Genomic DNA, 20,343 nt, shown 5'->3' on the forward strand with positions numbered 1-20,343 from the left:
AAAACACTAACATCGGTTATTTGAAGATGCGCAAATATTTCAGCATTACGTACGATGATTCCTTTTTTTCGAAAACACACACGAAAAAGTAACTGCTAGAGAAGACGTCAAACGGTAGCTGCCTCTAAAGTTCCTGTATAATTTTGCACTATATTATCACACACTCTCACACAAGTGCGAATAGATATACATGTATGAAAGACAAAAGTTCACTCATGCCTGTGTGTATAAGATCATTGAAAGCTACTCATAAGCTTAGAGACATCTTAAAGGAGTATCAAACGGATCCAAAGGTAGACAAAGAATTCAGTTAGATATTTCTGGTGAAACGATCGAATCAAAGAGTGTCAAAATATATTCCATAAACACTCTTCCTCGCTTCAAAGAACTATGATGGTTCACAGACAAGTCATCACCACTGGGTTTACATTCTACTGTCGCTTTCGGGCATAGCCATTGTCAAAATTTTCAAGTTCAAGCCTGCAATTATCAGTCCATCGACATCAACTAAGCCTCAACTCGTCGTCAGTCGGATAAAGTCGAAGGGCAAGAACCAGTGCAAGGGCAGGCTATCAATAACTGTCAAAGAATCAACGGGCTCTGCCTGAGACACGTTTCAATCGTTTATTTGCTTTCGACGACCACCATAGCTTTGTCAGGTGCTCCGGGCGGCGAGTTCCGAGCGTCGTCTGCTTTCGCTTCCTCGTCCGTGTCGTCCTCGGGGGCGACTTCGTTGTTCCCGCAGAGGATCATCATGCGGTAGCCCTGCAGGAGGATGACCAGGACGTTCTTGCAGGTGAAGAACACCATCATGATGTTGAACACGTTGAATTGGATCATGAGGTAGAGCCGCATGGCGAGGAACGGAATGTCCTGCATAAGCAGCGTGATGATCATCGACCACATCTCATTTTGGCAGCACATACAGCAGCTGCAGCATTCCTCGGAGCAGCTCCGGCTGCCGTCCTGCAACACCACCCTCCGCCGCTTACCGGCCACCGACGTCAGCACCAACGTGAACTGCGTGAGACTCCAGCTCCAGATGATGAGGACGATGACGATGAGGGTGAGGTCGCAGAAGACCGTCGGCTCCTTGAGGCTCTCCAGACTGAACTCGAGGATGTCGGCCGCCATGCCGACGTAGACGAGGAGAAGTTGGGAGAGCTGGTCGCGAGTGAGTGCCCCCTTCGGCAGCAGCCAGCGACCCAAGATGAGCAGAAAGAGGATAGTGAGTTCGAAGACCAGCACCCATTTATCACTGGACAGCGACACCGGGATGGTAACCTGCAAGAGAGAAGAACAAGGAAGGAAAACCAACACTCACGATTAGTAACATGAATTTGCCGTCCTCTAGGAATTAAGTTTTCAGTTTTGTCCAACAAAAACATTGAGAGTTAACAAGCTTGCTGCAGAAAATATGAATGCTATTTTTTTTAGGGAGGGGGGGGGGACATCTGGAAGACAAGGCACAAAAATGAATATTTTATTGTACATGTTGTTGTTATCAGCTCATATCGAATCACGAAGAATGCAACAAAAATGAAGACGTCTAAATAAACGTAAATCTGTCAATATTGCCCAGCATCACAATCATGAAACGAAATGTGAATTCAAAACCAGTTTTCTTCAATTTATCTAACACAACAAATAATGTACGTGATTTGGCTACCAGCATGGGTGGGATTTCACGGAGCACGCGAACAATTTGCGAAGGACGCGAATGGCATTCGCATTTCAGTCTGCAAAAGATCGTCAAACGAACGTGAGGGTTCGGAAGCGTCGTCAATTGTTCGCGAATGTCGTTTTTACTTCGGCTATAATTTCAAAAAAGTTTGAAATTTTTTGCGAACCTTTTCCGCACACTTGGTCGTGATTTGTTCGTGAATTGTTCTCGAAAGTGTCTTTAAAGCCTCGTCATATGCGCAAGACCTTCGCAAGACACGCGCGATGTTCGCAAAATGTTCGTGAAACCCCAAACAGACTCCGAAACTTTGGAGAATGTCTCGCGTATCTTACGCGAAATCTGCGAAGTTTTTCCGATCATTTTACGACGTAATCGCAAACTGTTCGCGTACCTTTTGAGACATTCTCGCGAACGTTCAGCGCACGTTTGGGGGATGTGTGACCTATACGTTTTCTACAAATAAAATCGTAGCATGCATCTAAACATCAAACAATTATTAATTATAGTAACAAAAGAAATTAAAGACTAGCAAATAGAAACAAATGTTTGATAGAAAAAAAAAGAATTGCAGAATACACTTAAAATTAATCTAAAGTAAGTAGAATTTCATTTGAACTATAGAGATTATGTGTTGGAGGAACTGCACAAAATATCAAATGCTTTACTAGTGGAGATAGGTCCTAGGAAAAGAAATGTAGGCAAGCACACGATAGAGAAATGAGAGAAAAAGAAAGGAGAAATAGAGGAAAGAAAAAAATTCAACTCAAGACAGATTCCACCTCTCCTTGGGTACATTTTCTCCCATGATTATTAAACATTTTTCGTTGTTCGCATTTCGGTCGCGTGTTCTTCGTGTACGTCATATGCTGTACTTTAGCAATGATACACACGACATTCGCACATGTCGTGGAAACTTCGCACAAATTGCGCAAGAATAGTTTTCGGCTTCATTGTCGGAACACATTTGGAAAAAAAAAAACTTTTCCGAATGTTGGATTTTGTCATTCGCGTCCTTCGCAAATCGTTCGCGTGCTCCGTGAAATCCCACCCTAAGAAGACATCGGAAATGATGCTTTATTTACACCTTTTTTAAAGGGGAAGGCTAGTAACTGATCAGTGGGAATCAGTGGAAATGCTGGGAGATGATTGTTCCAATCCTTATGGAATTCATTCAAGAGTTCATTGTATATCTATTGTTGTGTGAAAATGATTTGCTTCAGAACGGTCTCATTTTCAAGTAATGTGCAGATCAATGCTCCGTCACTGACCAGGGACGCTAACCTGGAAGCATTAAACTGCACATTACTTGAATATGAGACCATTCTGAAGCAAATCATTTTCACACAACAATAGATATACAATGAACTCTTGAATGAATCCCATAAGGATTGGAACAATCATCTCCCAGCATTTCCACTGATTCCCACTGATCAGTTACTAGCCTTCCCCTTTAAACATTGATATCATGTATCTTTTGATGTGCACTGATTGCTGATTCAATCAGGGAGGTGACGTTATATACCTGATTTGATTGAGTGCATGCCATGATCGTTTGCACACACAAACACGGACACACACACACACACACACACACACAATGAAAACACAAACTTGTCGTAAATGCGATATTTGCATTGGCTGTATCGACATTGTCATTACTACGCTATAGGAAATTCATTTTTTTTTCTGACAGTACGATGCTTATGCATCAGTCACAACACATGAATTCATTATGGTGCTTCGAAGAATTCAATAGACTCGGGCAGTGGAAGAGAGAGGGGAGAGGAGGGGTTGATAGTTTGAATTGGAGCTGAGGCAATTAATCGCAAAACAACCTGCTCTCCCGCGTCTTCTCACTTATAACACGCTGAGGCGCCTTTTTCTTGATTACCCCACACGAATGCGAAATACAATGAACGGAGTACACTATACAGGCGCGACCAATACAAACACACAGCGTGAGATTATAAGACAACGCGTTGCGTGATTACACACATTTAAAAGGCGGCTTAAATCAAATTAATTCTTCTCCCGTGCAAGAGTTATTGACGTTGTTATGCCTTTTCTGATCATCCATCTACCATTAATTTCTTTATTATCCATCTGACATGAGCATTGTATCCATGATAATGACGGAGGAAAAACAATTAGTGAAGCATGAAATTCGGCACTCACCCCCTGCACGGCTTCCAGCGTGGATTCGTTGTAGGAGGTTTCGGCCACGCACGAATCGAGGTCGTTCTCATCTCTGTACTCGATGCGGTCATTGTAAAGGTCGAGCTGAAGCAGCCACATGCAGGGCACCACGCTCAGAAGGTAGAGGAGTACCGACGGACACATCCTAGATGTGAATGAAAAAAAAAAGTGGCATTATTAATATTTGTACATGTTTTCTCCTAGCACAAATCAATGCACTAATCCTGATGGAACGGGGCCATCCCACGAGATCGACACCTACACGAGTTTCACTCCCCACGATCTAGACATTGAAAAAGATCCACGAGTCATTACTCCCACGAGTCATACAGCCCACGAGCTAGACAACAAGTCAAAGAGGTCTACCAGCTAGACACTAAGTAAAACGGACCCATGAGCTATAGACACTAGGTATCCAGGCAAAAGCATAATACGGCCCATGAGTTCGATACTTCCAATGTCGAGTTTTTTAGGCCTTTTTTGCTCAGTGTCGAGTTCGTGCCTTGTTCGCCTAGTGTCACACTAGGGCCCAGTCTCTATGTAGCTTGTGGGCTGTATGGCTCGTGAGCTTTATAACTCGTGAGCTGTGTGACTCGAGAACCTTTAACCATCTTGGCGTGCACAATTGGAAGGAACTTTCTCAACAAAGCACACCAATCGGGTGCGCACCCATATATGGATGTATAGTCATGATAGTGCACTATTGCATTGGCAAAATGGCAACTCAGAAGAGTGCTTTTACTTCTCACACGGTCGATACTATAAAACTGAGTCTTTGCTAAAACACCTATGTTTGAGACGCATATTCTCCAGTTGGTGTGGTGACACCCGGCGATTATAGTGTAATTCCATATGGCGTGTCATCTAACAACTTAAAATCTGCGTGTGTTCACGATATATCTAAACAAAATAGTCACTGTGTGGTCCTTGCAATGAAATAATGCTAGAGGGTCCTAGTACATACATGTATATTGATGGGACTGCAATGTCTATGATAAAAACTAAACTGGTCTTGGACTGACTGTCTCAATACATCTTCCTCCTTTATTTTTTTTCCGTAACTATTACAATGCTGACTCACAAACACAAGCCCAAGTCCAACAATATATATATATATATATATATATATATATATATATATATATATAAACCAAATTTTCGACCCTTGCACGGATCTTCCTCAGGGTAACAGGAAGATCCGTGCAAGGGTCGAAAATTTGGTTTACAAATAAATGAAGTTGGATTCTAATGCATTATGTCAACTTGTTTGTCTTCATCGTCTTCATGCTCTTATTCCAACACGCGGATAATAATACCATTTTATATATATATATATATATATATATATATATATATATATATATATATAAACAACTTTGAAATTCAATTCTCGCCACGATTGATTTAAACGGATAGTCACTCACAACTTTTTGGAAGAAAACGAAGAAACTTTCTAGAATGTGTTTGTTTTACGAGAACCCACCACACATTGTCACAACAGTAATAAGCGCACTTCGCAAGTTGTGATTTCATCAAACCAGTGAGCCTTCAGAGCATGTTATGCAACAAATACAATTCTGATAAAACTACAGTATACTAACGCACCCCCACCCATTTGAAACCTTGTAGCCTTGTTAAACCTAAGTCCCATTACATCATCGCTTTGTCATTGCAGTTATGCAGCTGCATTTGAAGACATCGTTAAATAATTAATAAAAATGAAGCCAAAGAGAAAAGAATGCCGCGATGGAGACAATAAAGGTAGGGTGATTGATGTACTTTACCCTCCCAAGCCCGCGTTCTGAGCCCTATACCAATCGATATTCCCATCCGAGCAACTGGGACGCAAACAAGTTTACTCTCAATACACCCGCCGGCCTTCATCGTGCGAACGATATTTCATCCTTTGATGATGATCTGATAAAGCTCTTTCAATTGTATTCGATAATGATAAAATGATATTCATGTTTACTAGATGGGGCTAATTCATTTCGGTAGTTATGAATTCAATACGCAAAAGTTGACTATCGCCTTTCATATAATATCTCAGAAACAAAGCGAATACTTCCAATGCAAGAGAAGAATTAGAAACACTGTTACGTACAATGTACGTTATCTTCCTCTCCCTTGACATCACGTAAAAAAGTCTGTATACAACTATCATAGGCGCCGGAAGTGGGGGGGGGGGGGGGGGGGGGGCGGCCGCCCCCCAATCCAAAAAGTGGGGGGGGGGGGGGCAAAACGCATTTTTGCCCCCCAAAAAGCCCCCCCCCCAAAAAAAAAAAAAAAATAATAATAATAATAATAAAAATAAATGAATAAACAAAGAAAATAAAATAAATATGTATATATATGAATAAAAGGGAAAAATATGGCTACAAACGGCAACTTTTGGACTGTAAAATGTCAAAATTTTCAAGCTCGCTCGCTTCGCTCGCTCGCATCCAGCAGTTGAGCCCGGTGCGCCTCCCCCTTAATTTCTAAAGCGAAAAACATAGCTACGACGGCAATTGTTGGACTCTAGAATGTCACAATTTTCAAGCTCGCTCGCATTGAATCCTTATGCCATTCTCCTAATGTTGCTGACAGTAATTGCCAGTAGTTGCGCCCGATGCCCCCACCCCTTAATTTCCAAAGCGAAAGATAAATATAGCTACAAACGGGAGTTTGAGGACTGTAAAATGTCAAAATTTTCAAGCTCGCTCGCTTCGCTCGCTCGCATTGAATCGTTATGCCACTCTCCTAATGTTGCTGCCAGTAATTGTCAGCAGTTGCGCCCGATGCCCCCCCCCCCCCATTAATTTCCAAAGCGAAAGGTATAGTTACAAACGGGAGTTTTTGGACTGTAATATGTCAAAACTTTCAAGGTCGCTCGCTTCGCTCGCTCGCATTGAATCGTTATGCCACTCTCCTAACGTTGCTGCTAGTAATTGCCAGCAGTTGCGCCCGATGCCCCCCCTTAATTTCCAAAGCGAAAGATATAGCTACAAACGGGAGTTTTTGGACTGTAAATTGAATCGTTATGCCATTCTCCTAATGTTGCTGCCAGTAATTGCCAGCAGTTGCGCCCGATGCGCCGCCCCATTAATTTCCAAAGTGAAAGATATAGCTACAAACCCCAGTTTTGGGACTGTAGAATGTTAAAATTTTCAAGCTTGCTCGCTTCGCTCGCTCGCATTGAATCGTTATGCCATTCTCCTAATGTTGCTGCCAATAATTGCCAGCAGTTGCGCCCGATGCGCCCCCATTTATTTCCAAAGCGAAATGTATAGCTACAATTAAAACTCCAGTTTTGGAACTGTAGAATATCAAAATTTTCAAGCTCGCTCGCTTCGCTCGCTCGCATTTTATTGTTATGCCATTCACCTTATGTTGCTCACACCGTCATTCCATAATCCATGTAAGGAAAACTTACAATGTTCCTCAATGACTGCGTTGTTGAATGTATCACATTCCGTAATGTATTGTAGTCCCATTATTGCTCACGCACACACGCACAAGCATACAGACCGTCAAAATTACTTTATGGTTCCCCCATGTTTCGACCCACCGTACGCCACTTTACATATATATATATATATATATATATATAATAGATGTGTGTGTGTGCGCGCGCGCGCGTGTGTGTGTGTGTGTGTATATTGTGTAACATATGCATGGTCTAATCTTGAGCCCCCTCCAATGTTTGCCCCCCCCCCCCCCCCAATCCAAAACTGCTTCCGGCGCGCCTGACAACTAATTATCTGCACGTGTTGTATTACAGTAAAAGATTGTGAATAATCACAGCAACTTATATTACATTGTATTCAAGCACAGCGGTTTTAGAATTGCCTTAGTAGGAAAAAAAGTCATCATCGTCGTCATCGTCGTCGGCGTCGTCGTCGCCATCATCATGTGTATGGGAGTGAAGGACAGTCCTGTACATTTCCCAGGTAGAATCTGCTATGCTGAAGACTTTCCACAAACTATCATTGCCATGAATGCGTTGCGCGTGAATGTCAGACGTTATTTAAGACAAATTCTGCCTCCGGAATGTTTAATCTTTATAGTCTTTTTTTAGTCCTCCGTTCCATTTGGTTGTAGTATATAGATAATTTGAATATATTTAAATATTTCATATGTAAATTATGTTCAAGCAGAAATTTGCTTAGGGCGAGTTGCCTTCAGAATAAATCAGAGCACTACCAGACTTCATCGACTTCAGTTCGTCTTATTTGCGTCATCTCAGCTCTCTCTTAATCGAGTTATCTCCCCTCTTGCAAATATATTTCTGCTACAGAATCGAGCACATCTTTTAATTATTTACACAACATTTATTTTGCCGCGCTACAAAATCGATAAAGGCAAGGACTAAGTGACTTTATCTTTATTCACGAAGGTTTTAAGAGTTATTTTTAGCTAAATTTCGATAACTCATAATTAATCGCCATATTATACTGTCATATACAAACAATATTCTATCTTGATTTACCTTGATGTCGGGCATAAAGTATACTGGAATTTTTGCCCCTCTACATCCTCCTGCATGATACTTTCTGCAAGTATTATTTGCACTACTATCGAAGAATCGAAGTTATCTTAAATATGCTAAGAACATGCATACGCGGTTGTAAGTCATAGTACATGTATTAAAGAACATTAAAGTATTCAAAGAAACCGAATTAGAACGCTTCAATATGGTTTTACAGGATGCTGGTATACACGGACATCACACAAAGTAGATGCTTGAATGAATGATAAGAGCAAAAGAGGAAATACATTTCTGAAACAGTGGTTTATAAACATTAAACATTATTCAGCATCTACCTCAAGCACCCATAAATACACAATATTGTGTGAGAGAGTGTACATTGTACGTGTGAAAGTGCTTGTATATGATTGTGTGTGTGTGATATGTTTCTTTTCCTAAGATAAAGTTTTCAAGATCAGAAGTCAGAATTATGACGATGATGAATTTTATCTATTCGAATCGGTATATGCAACAAATTGGAAAGAGACAACGTGACAATTGTACTATTCAGTTTTATTTGTCAGTGATAATGATAAGAGAAAGAAGAAGAACAACAACTAAATGTCACGTGCCATTTAGTTGTTGTTGTTGTTCTTCTTCTTCTATGATTTCGGGTAAACTTACCACTTCCATTCCCCCGTGTCAGTACATTTGAGAGTAACTCCCATCTCAGCAATCAGTAAGACGAGTGGTGCCAGCAGGGCGTAGAAGTAGTAAGAGTCGTAGATCGTGGTCACCCTCCATATCACTATCACGCCATGGACTCCGAAGAACAGCCGGGCAATTAGAGCTTTCACGAGCGAGATGACCCCCATGGCGCCCCGCGTGCCTAACCTCGCCGACACCAGAACTAGAAACTACACTTACAAAGAGAAAACAGACCCAAGATCCTCCACACAGCTGTGTCCGCCAAGGCTGGTAAATGTGCTATATTTGCAGACAATTTCTTGATGCTGACGGAAATTGAGGAAGTTCGAGTGAAAACGCATTAAAAGTAGTTCAAGAATGATCCTCAGAAGATCTAAGAGAGGTGCGTGCTTTGCCTTCTATGCCGGCGACTTTCCAGAGTGCTACCAATTAAGGCAGGTGTATTGGGTCATCTATTGATCACGCATTTCGAGGAGGAAAAAAAACTTTGTGCAGCATTCCTAACAAGCTACATTGTTCAACATTTTGCGGTTCGTGGCGCAGCTTTCGAGGTGGGGGTGGGAAGGTGATCGATCCCCCAAATCGGAGGCATTCATCGCCCCTTATTGTCAAAACGTCGGCAACGTGAAAAGCTCCTGCAGCTTTGAATGGGCATTAGGAGCTTATTTGGGAGCGTAACTCTGGCAACTGTTGTACGCCTAGGTCGCCCGAGAAAACGACAGGGCCGTTATTATGGTCACACCGCCCCGCGATCGTCCCGTGTATAATCCTGCCGCGACGTACGTGGGTTTTTTTTTGTGTGTGTGTGCGCGCATGTCCTGTCACTTTTTGTCATGTTTACTATTTCCATGGAGCTACAATTCTATTTCCAAGCAACTGCCAGGTGCCGTGTTGTAATTCAAGTATTAATAATGCATTCCAAGTAAAGGACTCTTAATATTTTTTTCACTTGCACTGTGGATGTGACGTAGATTAAAAAGGATTAAATATTAAAATGCACCAGGGAGTACAATGTATCAATGCATACTGTACATCAGGACAATGATGATATTGGATCCGGAGACATAACAGCCCAAGTCACTTTTGCGCTATTTTCATCGACTTCATTTACTGCTTTTCTAATCTATTAAGTTTTATCATTGCTTTTAAGGACATTTCATTCTCACATGGAAAGAAGAAAATGAATTGCTGAAAATAGGGCATGTCAGTAACTTTACATATTGAAACGGGACAATTTTGATAGTATGAATTAGATATCATAACGCAAACTTACACACAAACATCATTACACAAAACATATTTTAATACAAATGATAACATTTGTATTCAGTCTATGGGTTTGTTTTTACTTGCCTAACATTTTTCATAATTGTTTCACTTTTTAAAGTTTTTTTTTAACAATAACTATTCTGACGAACTGAAAGAATCAAAATATTGATTCACCTGGTATATGAAAGAAATATATATACACATTGTACACATATATACAGATAGGTATATATATATATATATATATATATATATATATATATATATATATGTATGTATATAAAGGGTAGGTAGATAGATAAATAGATTGATTGATTGATTGATTGTTAGATAGATAGATAGATAGATAGATAGATAGGTAGCCGATAGATAGATAGATAGATAGATAGATAGATAGATAGATAGATAGGAAGATAGATAGATAGATAGATAGATAGGTAGCCGATAGATTGATAGATAGATAGATAGATAGATAGATAGATAGATAGATAGATAGGTAGCCGATAGATGAATAGATAGATAGATAGATAGATAGATAGATAGATAGATAGATAGATAGATAAGTAGATATAATAGGTAGATATAGATAGATAGATAGATAGGTAAATAGGTATATAGATAGATAGGTACATAGATAGACAGAGAGAGAGAGAAAGAGAGAGAGAGATGTCAACACTAGCAAAATAGAACAGTGACTTTCTCAGGATCTGGATTTAATCCTAAACAATAATTTCACCGGCTAATGTATATGTAGCGTATAAGTCTGGGTATACTTTCTTGAGATTTTATGGGACATGCTCTATCTGATAATGTGAAAGGCCTGACCAGTTGGTGAGAAATATGAATCCATGAGGTCGGCGCTTCGATTCATGCACCGCACCTCTATCGCTCTAACTCCGAGGTCGTAATCGCCGAGCACATCTTCTGTAGACCGGATCAACCATGTCAACAGTTTGATGAAAGCAGTGGGAATTTACAGTTCCCACAAGTTAGTTCTGCATAATTCATACATTATAATGTGGTGCATGTGTCTGGCGTCGATATCGCAACAAGTGGGGAAGAGAAAGTTAAACAGAAATGAATATAAAATCAACATTTCCCCGTCCCTATACCCCTCCCCCCCCCAAAAAAAAAAAAAAAGATGAAGAAGAAGAAGAAACAGACTTAAGAAACGTCTTACAAAAGGGAAAAACGTGGGAAGACATAGGGCGAGTTCAATGTCGGAACCAACACAAAGGAAATTCCTGGTCAGTGTCCTTTTGTATGAATTGATTTACTATAGAACAACGTCATCACTTCCAGTCATCTGCATCGACCCTTTCCAAGTACCTGTTTCTCGCATCAAGTGTCAGACGCTTTCTCATCAATCTAATCGCGAAGTCTCGAAAAGACTTGTAAACGCTTGGATGAACATGACAAATCCTGTAATTACTGCCTGGTACATCTATATCCGTCGCCGCCTCTTGGTATGATTGTTTGTTTGTTTGTTTGTTTGTTTGTTGATGTCAGGTGGATATGTAGGCATGGGTTTCGAGTGATTTTCCGTTGCTTTGTGGGGGCGCTGTGGCTTAGTGGACGAGACTCCCGACTCCCAATCGGAGGACCCGAGTTCGATTCCCGCCCAGTGCTTTACGTCCTTGGACATGTTTTCACCCACCATGTCCCTCTCGACCCAGGCGTATATAAACTGTAATGGGGACCTGGCAACGCTTGGGTAATGATAATGGCAGGGCCCTCTGGTAGAGGAGTGGCAACACTGAAGAGGCTACCTGGATTAATAAGATTTTATTAATGATTTATTGTATAATAATAATGATAATAATAACAATAATAATAATAATAATAATAATAATAATAATAATAATAATAATAATAATAAAATTAATAATGATAATAATAACAATAATGATAATAATAATAGTAATAGTAATAGTAATAATAACGCCATCATTATTATCATTATTATTATTATTATTATTATTATTATTATTATTATTACTATTACTGTTATCGTTATCATTACTACTACCACTATTATTACTATTATTATTATCATAATCATTATCAGCATCATAATAATTTTCATCATTATCATCATCATCATCATCATCATCATTATTATCATTACGTCCGTTATCGTGGCTGTTATTAGCTCATCAGCAGAATACCAACATCGTGCAATACAGAATATTCGAGAAGACGACCTCGCATCATAAAAGAAGAATTAAATCAAACGAGACGCGATTGTCTCACAAATAAAAATCATCGTGAGGTTCGAGATGAAACCAGACGGCATTTTCTAGAACTGGAATTAAAGGCGACAATTCATTAGGAGGGGGGAAAAAAGGAAATGAAAATGCTTTGACATTATTTTGGTATCATCGTAGTATTGGGTAATCATAACACGGTAAACAAGCACGTTTATCCTCGACAAACCCCACCTTCATCACTGTGTTCATGAGCATGATTCATGGGAAAGTGCCACTTGTCGGAGCACGGTATATCAATATTGCTTCAAATCGTTCTGATTCTCCCCCCCCCCCCATCCCGCAAAAAAAGAAAGAAAAAAGAAAAAAAAGAAGGTAGAATAAAGCACTACGCAAATCGACGAGGTCTAGTTTATTCGGGCCATTATCTTGGCAACCATGGTGTTCAAGCAGTTTGTAAACCCTCTACGTGCTGTACATTATACCAGTCCATTAGAATTTATGCGCATTTAACTCATTGGCACAGAAAAGGCTATATACTAGTGTTGCGTCGTTCATTGAAGGTCTTTTTTGGGGGGGGGTCAAAATATGTGACTATATCTCTACGGCTATGACGTAGATAATGTAGCGACATCACAACAAAAGACGTTGCAGAGATCATGTACGGATTATCTACACAGGCATTTTGAAAATTGACACTTTGTCTCTACGCAGGATTGCAGGAAGGTGCAAAGAGAACACCTTCATGGGGCATTTCATTACGCGTTTTGTCAGATGTTTTCTCTGACAAACTCTTCTGAATTCCTTGCATCTGATTGGCTGAGAGCAAAGTTGTTAGAAAAAAAATATGTTACTGAATGCTTGATGAAATGCCCCCTGGGCACTGTTTCATGAAATATTTTAGCCCTTACAAGATTTCAGTCTCTGAAAATTTCAGTAAAATCCTTGGTTTTGATCGGCTGAGAAGCTCTGGTGTCTGACTGTTACTATAGTGATTGTCAGAGACTGACAACTTTCATGAAACGGTGCCCTGGTCTCCAGTGTTCTTTTGCGAACAGTATGAGAGATTTCAGTTACTGATGATTTCAATTGATGACGCTTTTGACTCACGTGGTTCAATAATCTGCCATGTGCCTATGCTGAGTCCTTGAGATGGACACCGGGGATGGACAATGGTCTTTAACTCTACTGCCCACTTTTCATTGTTATTTTCTACGAAGTGATTATGGACTGGTCTTCGCCGCTTTTAAGACGATCAATGATCAAGATGAGCTCAATGATCTTTTATGTTCTGTAGATTTTAATGATATGAATTACTTGTGGTGAGAAATGACGTGCTCAGGTCTAAATGTCTGCATGACATCTACAGCAAAACCCTAGGTGTGGCATTTTTGTATTTTTCGTTTTCATTTTTTTTTTTCTGTGACGACCTACCGGCTCATAATAAGAATGACAACTTCATAAGGCACTGCACCGTTTCATGAAAGTTGTCAGCCCAGACAAGCTGTCGGTCTCTGCCAATTTTAGTAAAATCCTTGATTTTGACTGGCTGAGAAGCTCTAATCACTGACAGACTGTTATTGTGGTAACTGTCAGAGAATGACATCTTATCAGGTCTGACAACTTTCATGAAATTCCCCAAGGTTTATCTTTTCTTCTTCCTTTTTAAACAAAGCGCACAAGAATACAATGGAAATGTGAAAGTAGAAAAAATAATGTCAATAAGAGGCTACGTGGGAACAGTTGATGGCCGACTGGAGAGAAAAGCAAAGCCCCGTTGCTGTTGGCAGAGGAACGTATAAGATTTTTTTTTCCGGTGAAACCTCGAATTTCTCTTTCAATATAACCTTTGAGAAAGAAATGCTGGGAAATGTTTGCTTGGTCTGCAGTTATTCAAGTTAACCTCTTCCCCAGATCCCATCTAACTAAGGTTTTGAATTATAGAACAAGTGCATGCACCTTGCAACGATAAAGAATTATTAGGTTGCATATGAGTATCAGCTGGGCATACACCATGTAGCCCAGAGTTGCTACTGTGGTAACTGTAATAATTGTATCTCGCGAACCGTCCATTATAAAAAAATATGCAATTCATTTTTCTATTACAATTACTGTTCGATCGACGATCTGGATGAAAACAAAGAAAATCAATAACACAGAAAATAATCACGTACCACACTGGATTAAGATAATGCAAGCAAAGATGCCCTACCACAAACCTCTCAATTTCATGAACTTTTCGTGATTTCTTCTTGCCTGTGTGTACGATGTTAATGTTGTTGTGTTGTTCTTGCTGCTGCTGCTGCTGTTTTTGTTGTTTCTGTTTAATACATACGGAGCGTCCAAAATTGACAACAAATAACATTTCTCTATACGACTATAAAACTCATCAAACACCATAGGAATGATTTTAAAGAGATTATTATCTCTGAAGTCTTGACAGCAAGTATCTTCAGGAAGTGTGTACTTGACGCATGCATTCTCCTAGACTCGGCTATATTCAGCATCGGGCGACGTTTTGCTCGGCCGACAGGAGATAATCTTACAGAAGTCGTTGGCGGTTGTGAAAAGGATTGCAGATATTCTTCTATACACACATGTCGGGTTTCGCTATGGAATGTCATGAAAAGCGGTTTCTTGTCACAGACTGTATGAGGCTTCTTCAAAAATCCATGGTCTTAGCTTCAGCGTGTTGGTGTGGAGGTGTTCTTTATCGACCAACCAATAATTTCCTTTCCGTGCTTTGCTGCAGCTGACGTCAGTTTATGTATTAACTGGTGTTGTTTGGTCGAGCAATTTATTTATAACGCTCAAGATGATAGAAACACATATACAACGCATATACTTGAGTGTTATATATACATATATATATATATATATATACTGCACTACGCTCCGTAAATTATATCTTACATTGTTTCTCTTAATGTTATCATATATGTCTTTTTAGTTGATGTGTGCATACGTTTGATACACGGGATCTTCTTATGATATGCAGGTCTTGCGTATCATACTTAAATAAGTCCAACACGGTCGGCCTCAGGAGTCGGCCTTGCTACGGAGGCCTATATAACTTGAATTTACTCTTACATAAAATAGCATTTTTTTTTTCGGATTCATTGAACGCAGACATGATAATCAGTAAGCTGTTTAGTTTGAGGAAAATCGGACAATCCGTTCAAAATGTTTAAACTTTTAAGTTTTGGTTGAACCAATGTGCGGTCATTGCAGGATATAGGAAAACTACAACAATACGTAATGTCACAGAATGACAACGACATTAAAGAAAAATAGATAGAATTCCATATTTTATTTCATATAACTTCACTGACGTGTAGGCCTACTACATGTAGTCCTACTAATATAGATTCATAGATCTTTAATTAATATTCTTGTATATTTGAGGTAATTCCCCGTTAATACAAATTGCCCTACAGGCCTACATTGTGATTCACATAGAATTCGTCAGAATTTGTAGGTCTATGAGCGAATCACAGTTGTGCAAAGGTCTCCCTCACAACCTGTTGTGGCTGGAGGCATGGCTACACCTATCTCCTGATGAGTTCCTTGGTTCAAGTGGCATGGTGCCACTGTGACAAGCGTGAAAATTGGGATTGTGCTTGAGGCGGCCTGAAATTATGCTAAATTGCCATGAAATTATGTTATATCATATCAACAGATATTGTGGTGCTCAATCAGCAGAAAAGCAATAAAAAAGACCCCCCCCAAAAAAAAACCCCAAAACCAACAACAATTAAACCCAAATGATCATCACATTTGCTTTTTTTTGCTTGTTGTTGTTTGTTTGTTTGTTTGTTTCTTTGTTTCTTTGTTTGTTTTTGTTTTTGTTTTTGTTTTTGCTACGAATTGTGGTGTCCAATCGACTGACAAGCAAAAAGTAAGGTCCTCAATTTTTATCGTTTTTGTTTTTGGCTCTTAAAAGAAGGGTCCTCTAATTCTATGCTTCTAATAAAGTTATTGTCAATCGGCTGACAAGCAAGTAAGCAAGCAAGCAAAAAAACAAAACAAAAAACCAAACAAAAACAAACAAAAACAAAGAAAAAAACCGAAGCAAAAACAAACAGGTCTTCACAACTTTTTACTGCCACTTTCAACAAATCAGCTGAGAAACTAACAAACAAAAAACGTACCACAGTAGGCCTACACAAAACGCACAGTGATTTCTTTTTGGTAACAATATGCTAGAATTATGCTAAAAGGCATAATTTACCATTTGCAGATGAAACAAAAACCCAGCATTAGTACTTCAAATTAGTTCAAAAATGTGGGTTTGGGATAGAAACAACCATTGTAAAAATTTGAATCCGTATAATCAATGTTATTGTACTGTTAAATAGACAAAATATGAACAATAGTTATGATAAAAATGTTGCCAGACTAAACCGTCTACTGTTATGATTTAATAAGCAAAATACTGATATCTCTTTATATTTTAGCCTTTATTGCAAAAATGTTATATAGTAGGATGTTTTGTGATACAACTGACCTACACAAATGCATCAAATGTGACATCTTGAAAATGTTTTAAATCATTGTTCCCAAAGGTAAATTATCGTGTCTAGCATAATGCTCCATGCCGAGTCAATCTGGAAACCATGCATGGTGCCAAGGAAGACAGTGAGGGCGCCTTATCTTTATTTCCTAAACTAGCAGGAGTCTACCGGAGTGTGCTACTTGACTTGCTTGTCAGCCAAAATGCGATGCCACCTCATGTTTCTCTCACAATGACTCACATACATAAATACAACAACAACAACATCATATTTTGGTCAGTAATGTAGTAACCACATACTACCTTTTCACTCCTAAAATGAAAAGATAAGAAATCACTCAGCTCAACAGACTATTGATTATCCCCAAACCATAAGAGAACATACATCACATTTCAGATTGATATCAAAATTTATTTAATTTGAATGTTGAGCGAGTACCTTGAATACTCTTATTTTAGACACACAAACACACACAAAGAAGGAAAAGAAGAAATGAGAGTCACAGTCAAGATACACAAATCATCACACGAAGAAGAAAACGAATCACAGAACACATTGCATCAATTGCTTCCACACGCCATGTACACAATGCCGGGGACCTCGATATAACGAGGACCTCAAAACCACGACAATTACCTTGTTATATCAGGTTTCCCACTAAATTGGGGTACAAAAACAGAGACATAAAAAGAAATGGGACATGCAATTTTATGGGAGGATTTTCTTTTGAATACCCATTTGTGTCTGACATACTTGCCATGAAAGAATGATGAAATAAAAAAGTATTTATGTAGGTATATATATACATATTAAAAAAAATAAAAAAAAAAAAATATATATATATATATATATATATATATATATATATATATATATATATATATATATACAAACATGTATATATACACACACATACACAGATGCTGTTCTAGAGAGAAACATTTCAGTTGAAGTACACTAATATATATCCATCCATACCATATATCACTATCACTGGCCACATTTTAAAATGGATCTGGGTAAAAAGAACAGCAAAGCTCCATGGATGGGGTGATTTTGGACACTGGATTGGAAGATCCAAGTTTGACTCGAGGACATCCTGTCGAAACGAGATGTACCCATCATCTCATTCCTGATCAAGGACTAGAAATAGTTGCCAAGCAGTGCTTTAGTTTTTCATAAGAATAGCAGGACCCTCTGGAAGACGCAATGCTTACTGTAAAGCGTCTTGAACAAAGACTAGAGGTCAAATTCAAGATGTATAAATATTCACAACTGAATGACACATGACTTGAAAAATCAAAATAACATCATACTTTATTGTAACTGACATGTACATTCTATGACTTATTTAACTTCTTTGCCCTTTGCATCGTGTGTACTTCTGCCAGCATTGAAAAAAAAAATAATAATAATGAAACTAATTCGGCTGGCAGTTTACTAGATAAACACACGTGATACATAGGTAATGCAAACATCCATAAGAACAGGAAAGTCTTCAAATATCTTATGTTTACAATGGGATGTCTGTATAAAGAGACCATATGTAATGAAATTCTGGACATTTCAAGTCAAGCTCTTTCCTTGCATCCCAATCAGGAAAGATATTCCTGTGTTTTTATTGTTTTGGATAGAGAGAGAGAGGAAAGAAATGCCCGACAAGATTAACAGGATTCTACGGACTATTTCACACCACATTTCCACGGCACAAAGATATGAAGTGATTCTTTCTAAGGGTCCCTTCTTGCTCAGGTTTATTACAATCTGCTGAAGACGCAGCATCCAAAACATCATTATGATCTACAGATCACATTTTCTGGACCTCTGCATGACTTGTAATTACAGAACTCCCCCGCAGACTTGCTACTATTTCATACTCAAGAATACTTATTGTGGTACAGGTAATACCAAACACTAGGTAAGAATGTTTCTTGCTAAATGATGACGCCATTTCACTGAATAAAAAAAAAAAATCCAGCATACGATAAAACTAAAAAGATGGCATATGTTTCATTGACCTTTGACTTGTATATCTGCCCTGATATCTGCAACAGATTTAGGAAAACAAAAAGTTCTTGATTAAGAATGAGTTCAGAACCATTCTTATATCCTGAAAATTCCCCTTAAAATCTGATACAGATAGATTAAAAGAAAATCAATAGATCCAATTCAAAAGGATGGAAGAAGATGCAATGCATGATGAACGTGACCAAATTAAAATATACATACACTGTATCTTTCTTTTCAAATATTATCTTTCATGAATAGCATACATGTACACTGTCCCATGAGTAAGTTTGCATATCGAGCCGTTCTGTTCCAGAGAACAGATGAAGAGCATGAGGCAGAGGTAGATAGTCTCAGGTAAAAAGTATTCTTATGGGGGAATCTACCCTCTCACAAACAATGTGGATTCTGCACATGCAGAAATGCTTGAATCCTTCAGTGAACTATCTGTTCAAGAGTTGTGAAGTTTCTCAAGTTTTGGTTGAAATCATGTGCTATCTTCATTGGACGAGCGGCTACTGCAGTTTGTTACATCACAGCAATACAAAGAAATGCAAGGAGAATTCCTAAAAATTACATTTAAAAAAACACACACACACACAACAAAACAAAAGGTACACATTCCCTTGAGTCGTGATCAACATAAATTTCATCAACATAAAATCAATATCAACATTCATCAACACAAAATGTTCAGGGGAATACTGTATACGCCAAATATTTCGCGAGGTATTTATTTTCGCAAATTTCGCGAGTCAGGTGCTATTCGCAAAATTAAAGACATCCGAAAATATTGACTCTGATCCCGATGTGAATGTGACGTACGCGTGTACACTTCTCCGTTCAGTACAGGACTCCACGATCGCGAATTCAACCACTCGCGAAATCGTCCGGAATTCCCAATTCACGAAAATTTAGACTCGCGAAATATATGGTGTATACAGGACTCGGTATTCTCTTTGCCGTTCAAAGAAGGCAAGTGCTCCTTCACTACACTAGAAAAATGAAAATATGCTGAATTCTCTTCACATTGCTATAGTGTCCTGCTGACACAGACTACTGTAGCCTTCCCATCCTGCAATGATGGCATATGGATTGAAACGAAAGCTTCAAATATTCACAGCTATTGAACAGACGGTCTTATTTCCCTAAAACTTTATACAAGTATATGTATTTAATTAGTATTTCTGCCATCACTGAATTTACATATATGTTCAGGGTCAATTCTCACCACTCTTTCTCTCAAACAAATAAACAAGAAAGGTGTTCTCCAAACTTTAAACTATGATTCTGCACAGCATTTAAGAT

At 38.9% G+C, this 20,343-nt stretch overlaps 1 protein-coding gene across 1 annotated transcript; it reads right to left on the reverse strand.

Annotated features, from left to right (window-relative positions):
* Nucleotides 1–624: 624 nt before the first annotated feature.
* Nucleotides 625–9,205, reverse strand: LOC139723900 (transmembrane protein 26-like). The gene is made up of 3 exons (XM_071635104.1): nucleotides 9,015–9,205; nucleotides 3,860–4,025; nucleotides 625–1,284 (listed from the first exon to the last, which is right to left on the reverse strand). Exons 1-3 carry the CDS (start codon nucleotides 9,203–9,205, stop codon nucleotides 625–627), a joined length of 1,017 nt encoding a protein of 338 aa, XP_071491205.1.
* Between the last annotated feature and the right edge of the window lie 11,138 nt (nucleotides 9,206–20,343).

The sequence above is a fragment of the Diadema antillarum genome, unplaced genomic scaffold (assembly GCF_040938485.1).
Source record: "Diadema antillarum isolate AM-2024a unplaced genomic scaffold, OU_Dant_1.0 scf00000202, whole genome shotgun sequence".
In the NCBI taxonomy this organism is placed as follows: domain Eukaryota; kingdom Metazoa; phylum Echinodermata; class Echinoidea; order Diadematoida; family Diadematidae; genus Diadema; species Diadema antillarum.

Coding starts and splice junctions, on each gene's coding strand:
- LOC139723900 (XM_071635104.1), bottom strand. CDS start 9,205: ATGGGGGTCATCTCGCTCGTGAAAGCTCTAATTGCCCGGCTGTTCTTC. Junction 4,026..9,014: donor GACACGGGGGAATGGAAGTG/GTAAGTTTACCC, acceptor ATTCACATCTAG/GATGTGTCCGTCGGTACTCC. Junction 1,285..3,859: donor CGCTGGAAGCCGTGCAGGGG/GTGAGTGCCGAA, acceptor TCTCTCTTGCAG/GTTACCATCCCGGTGTCGCT.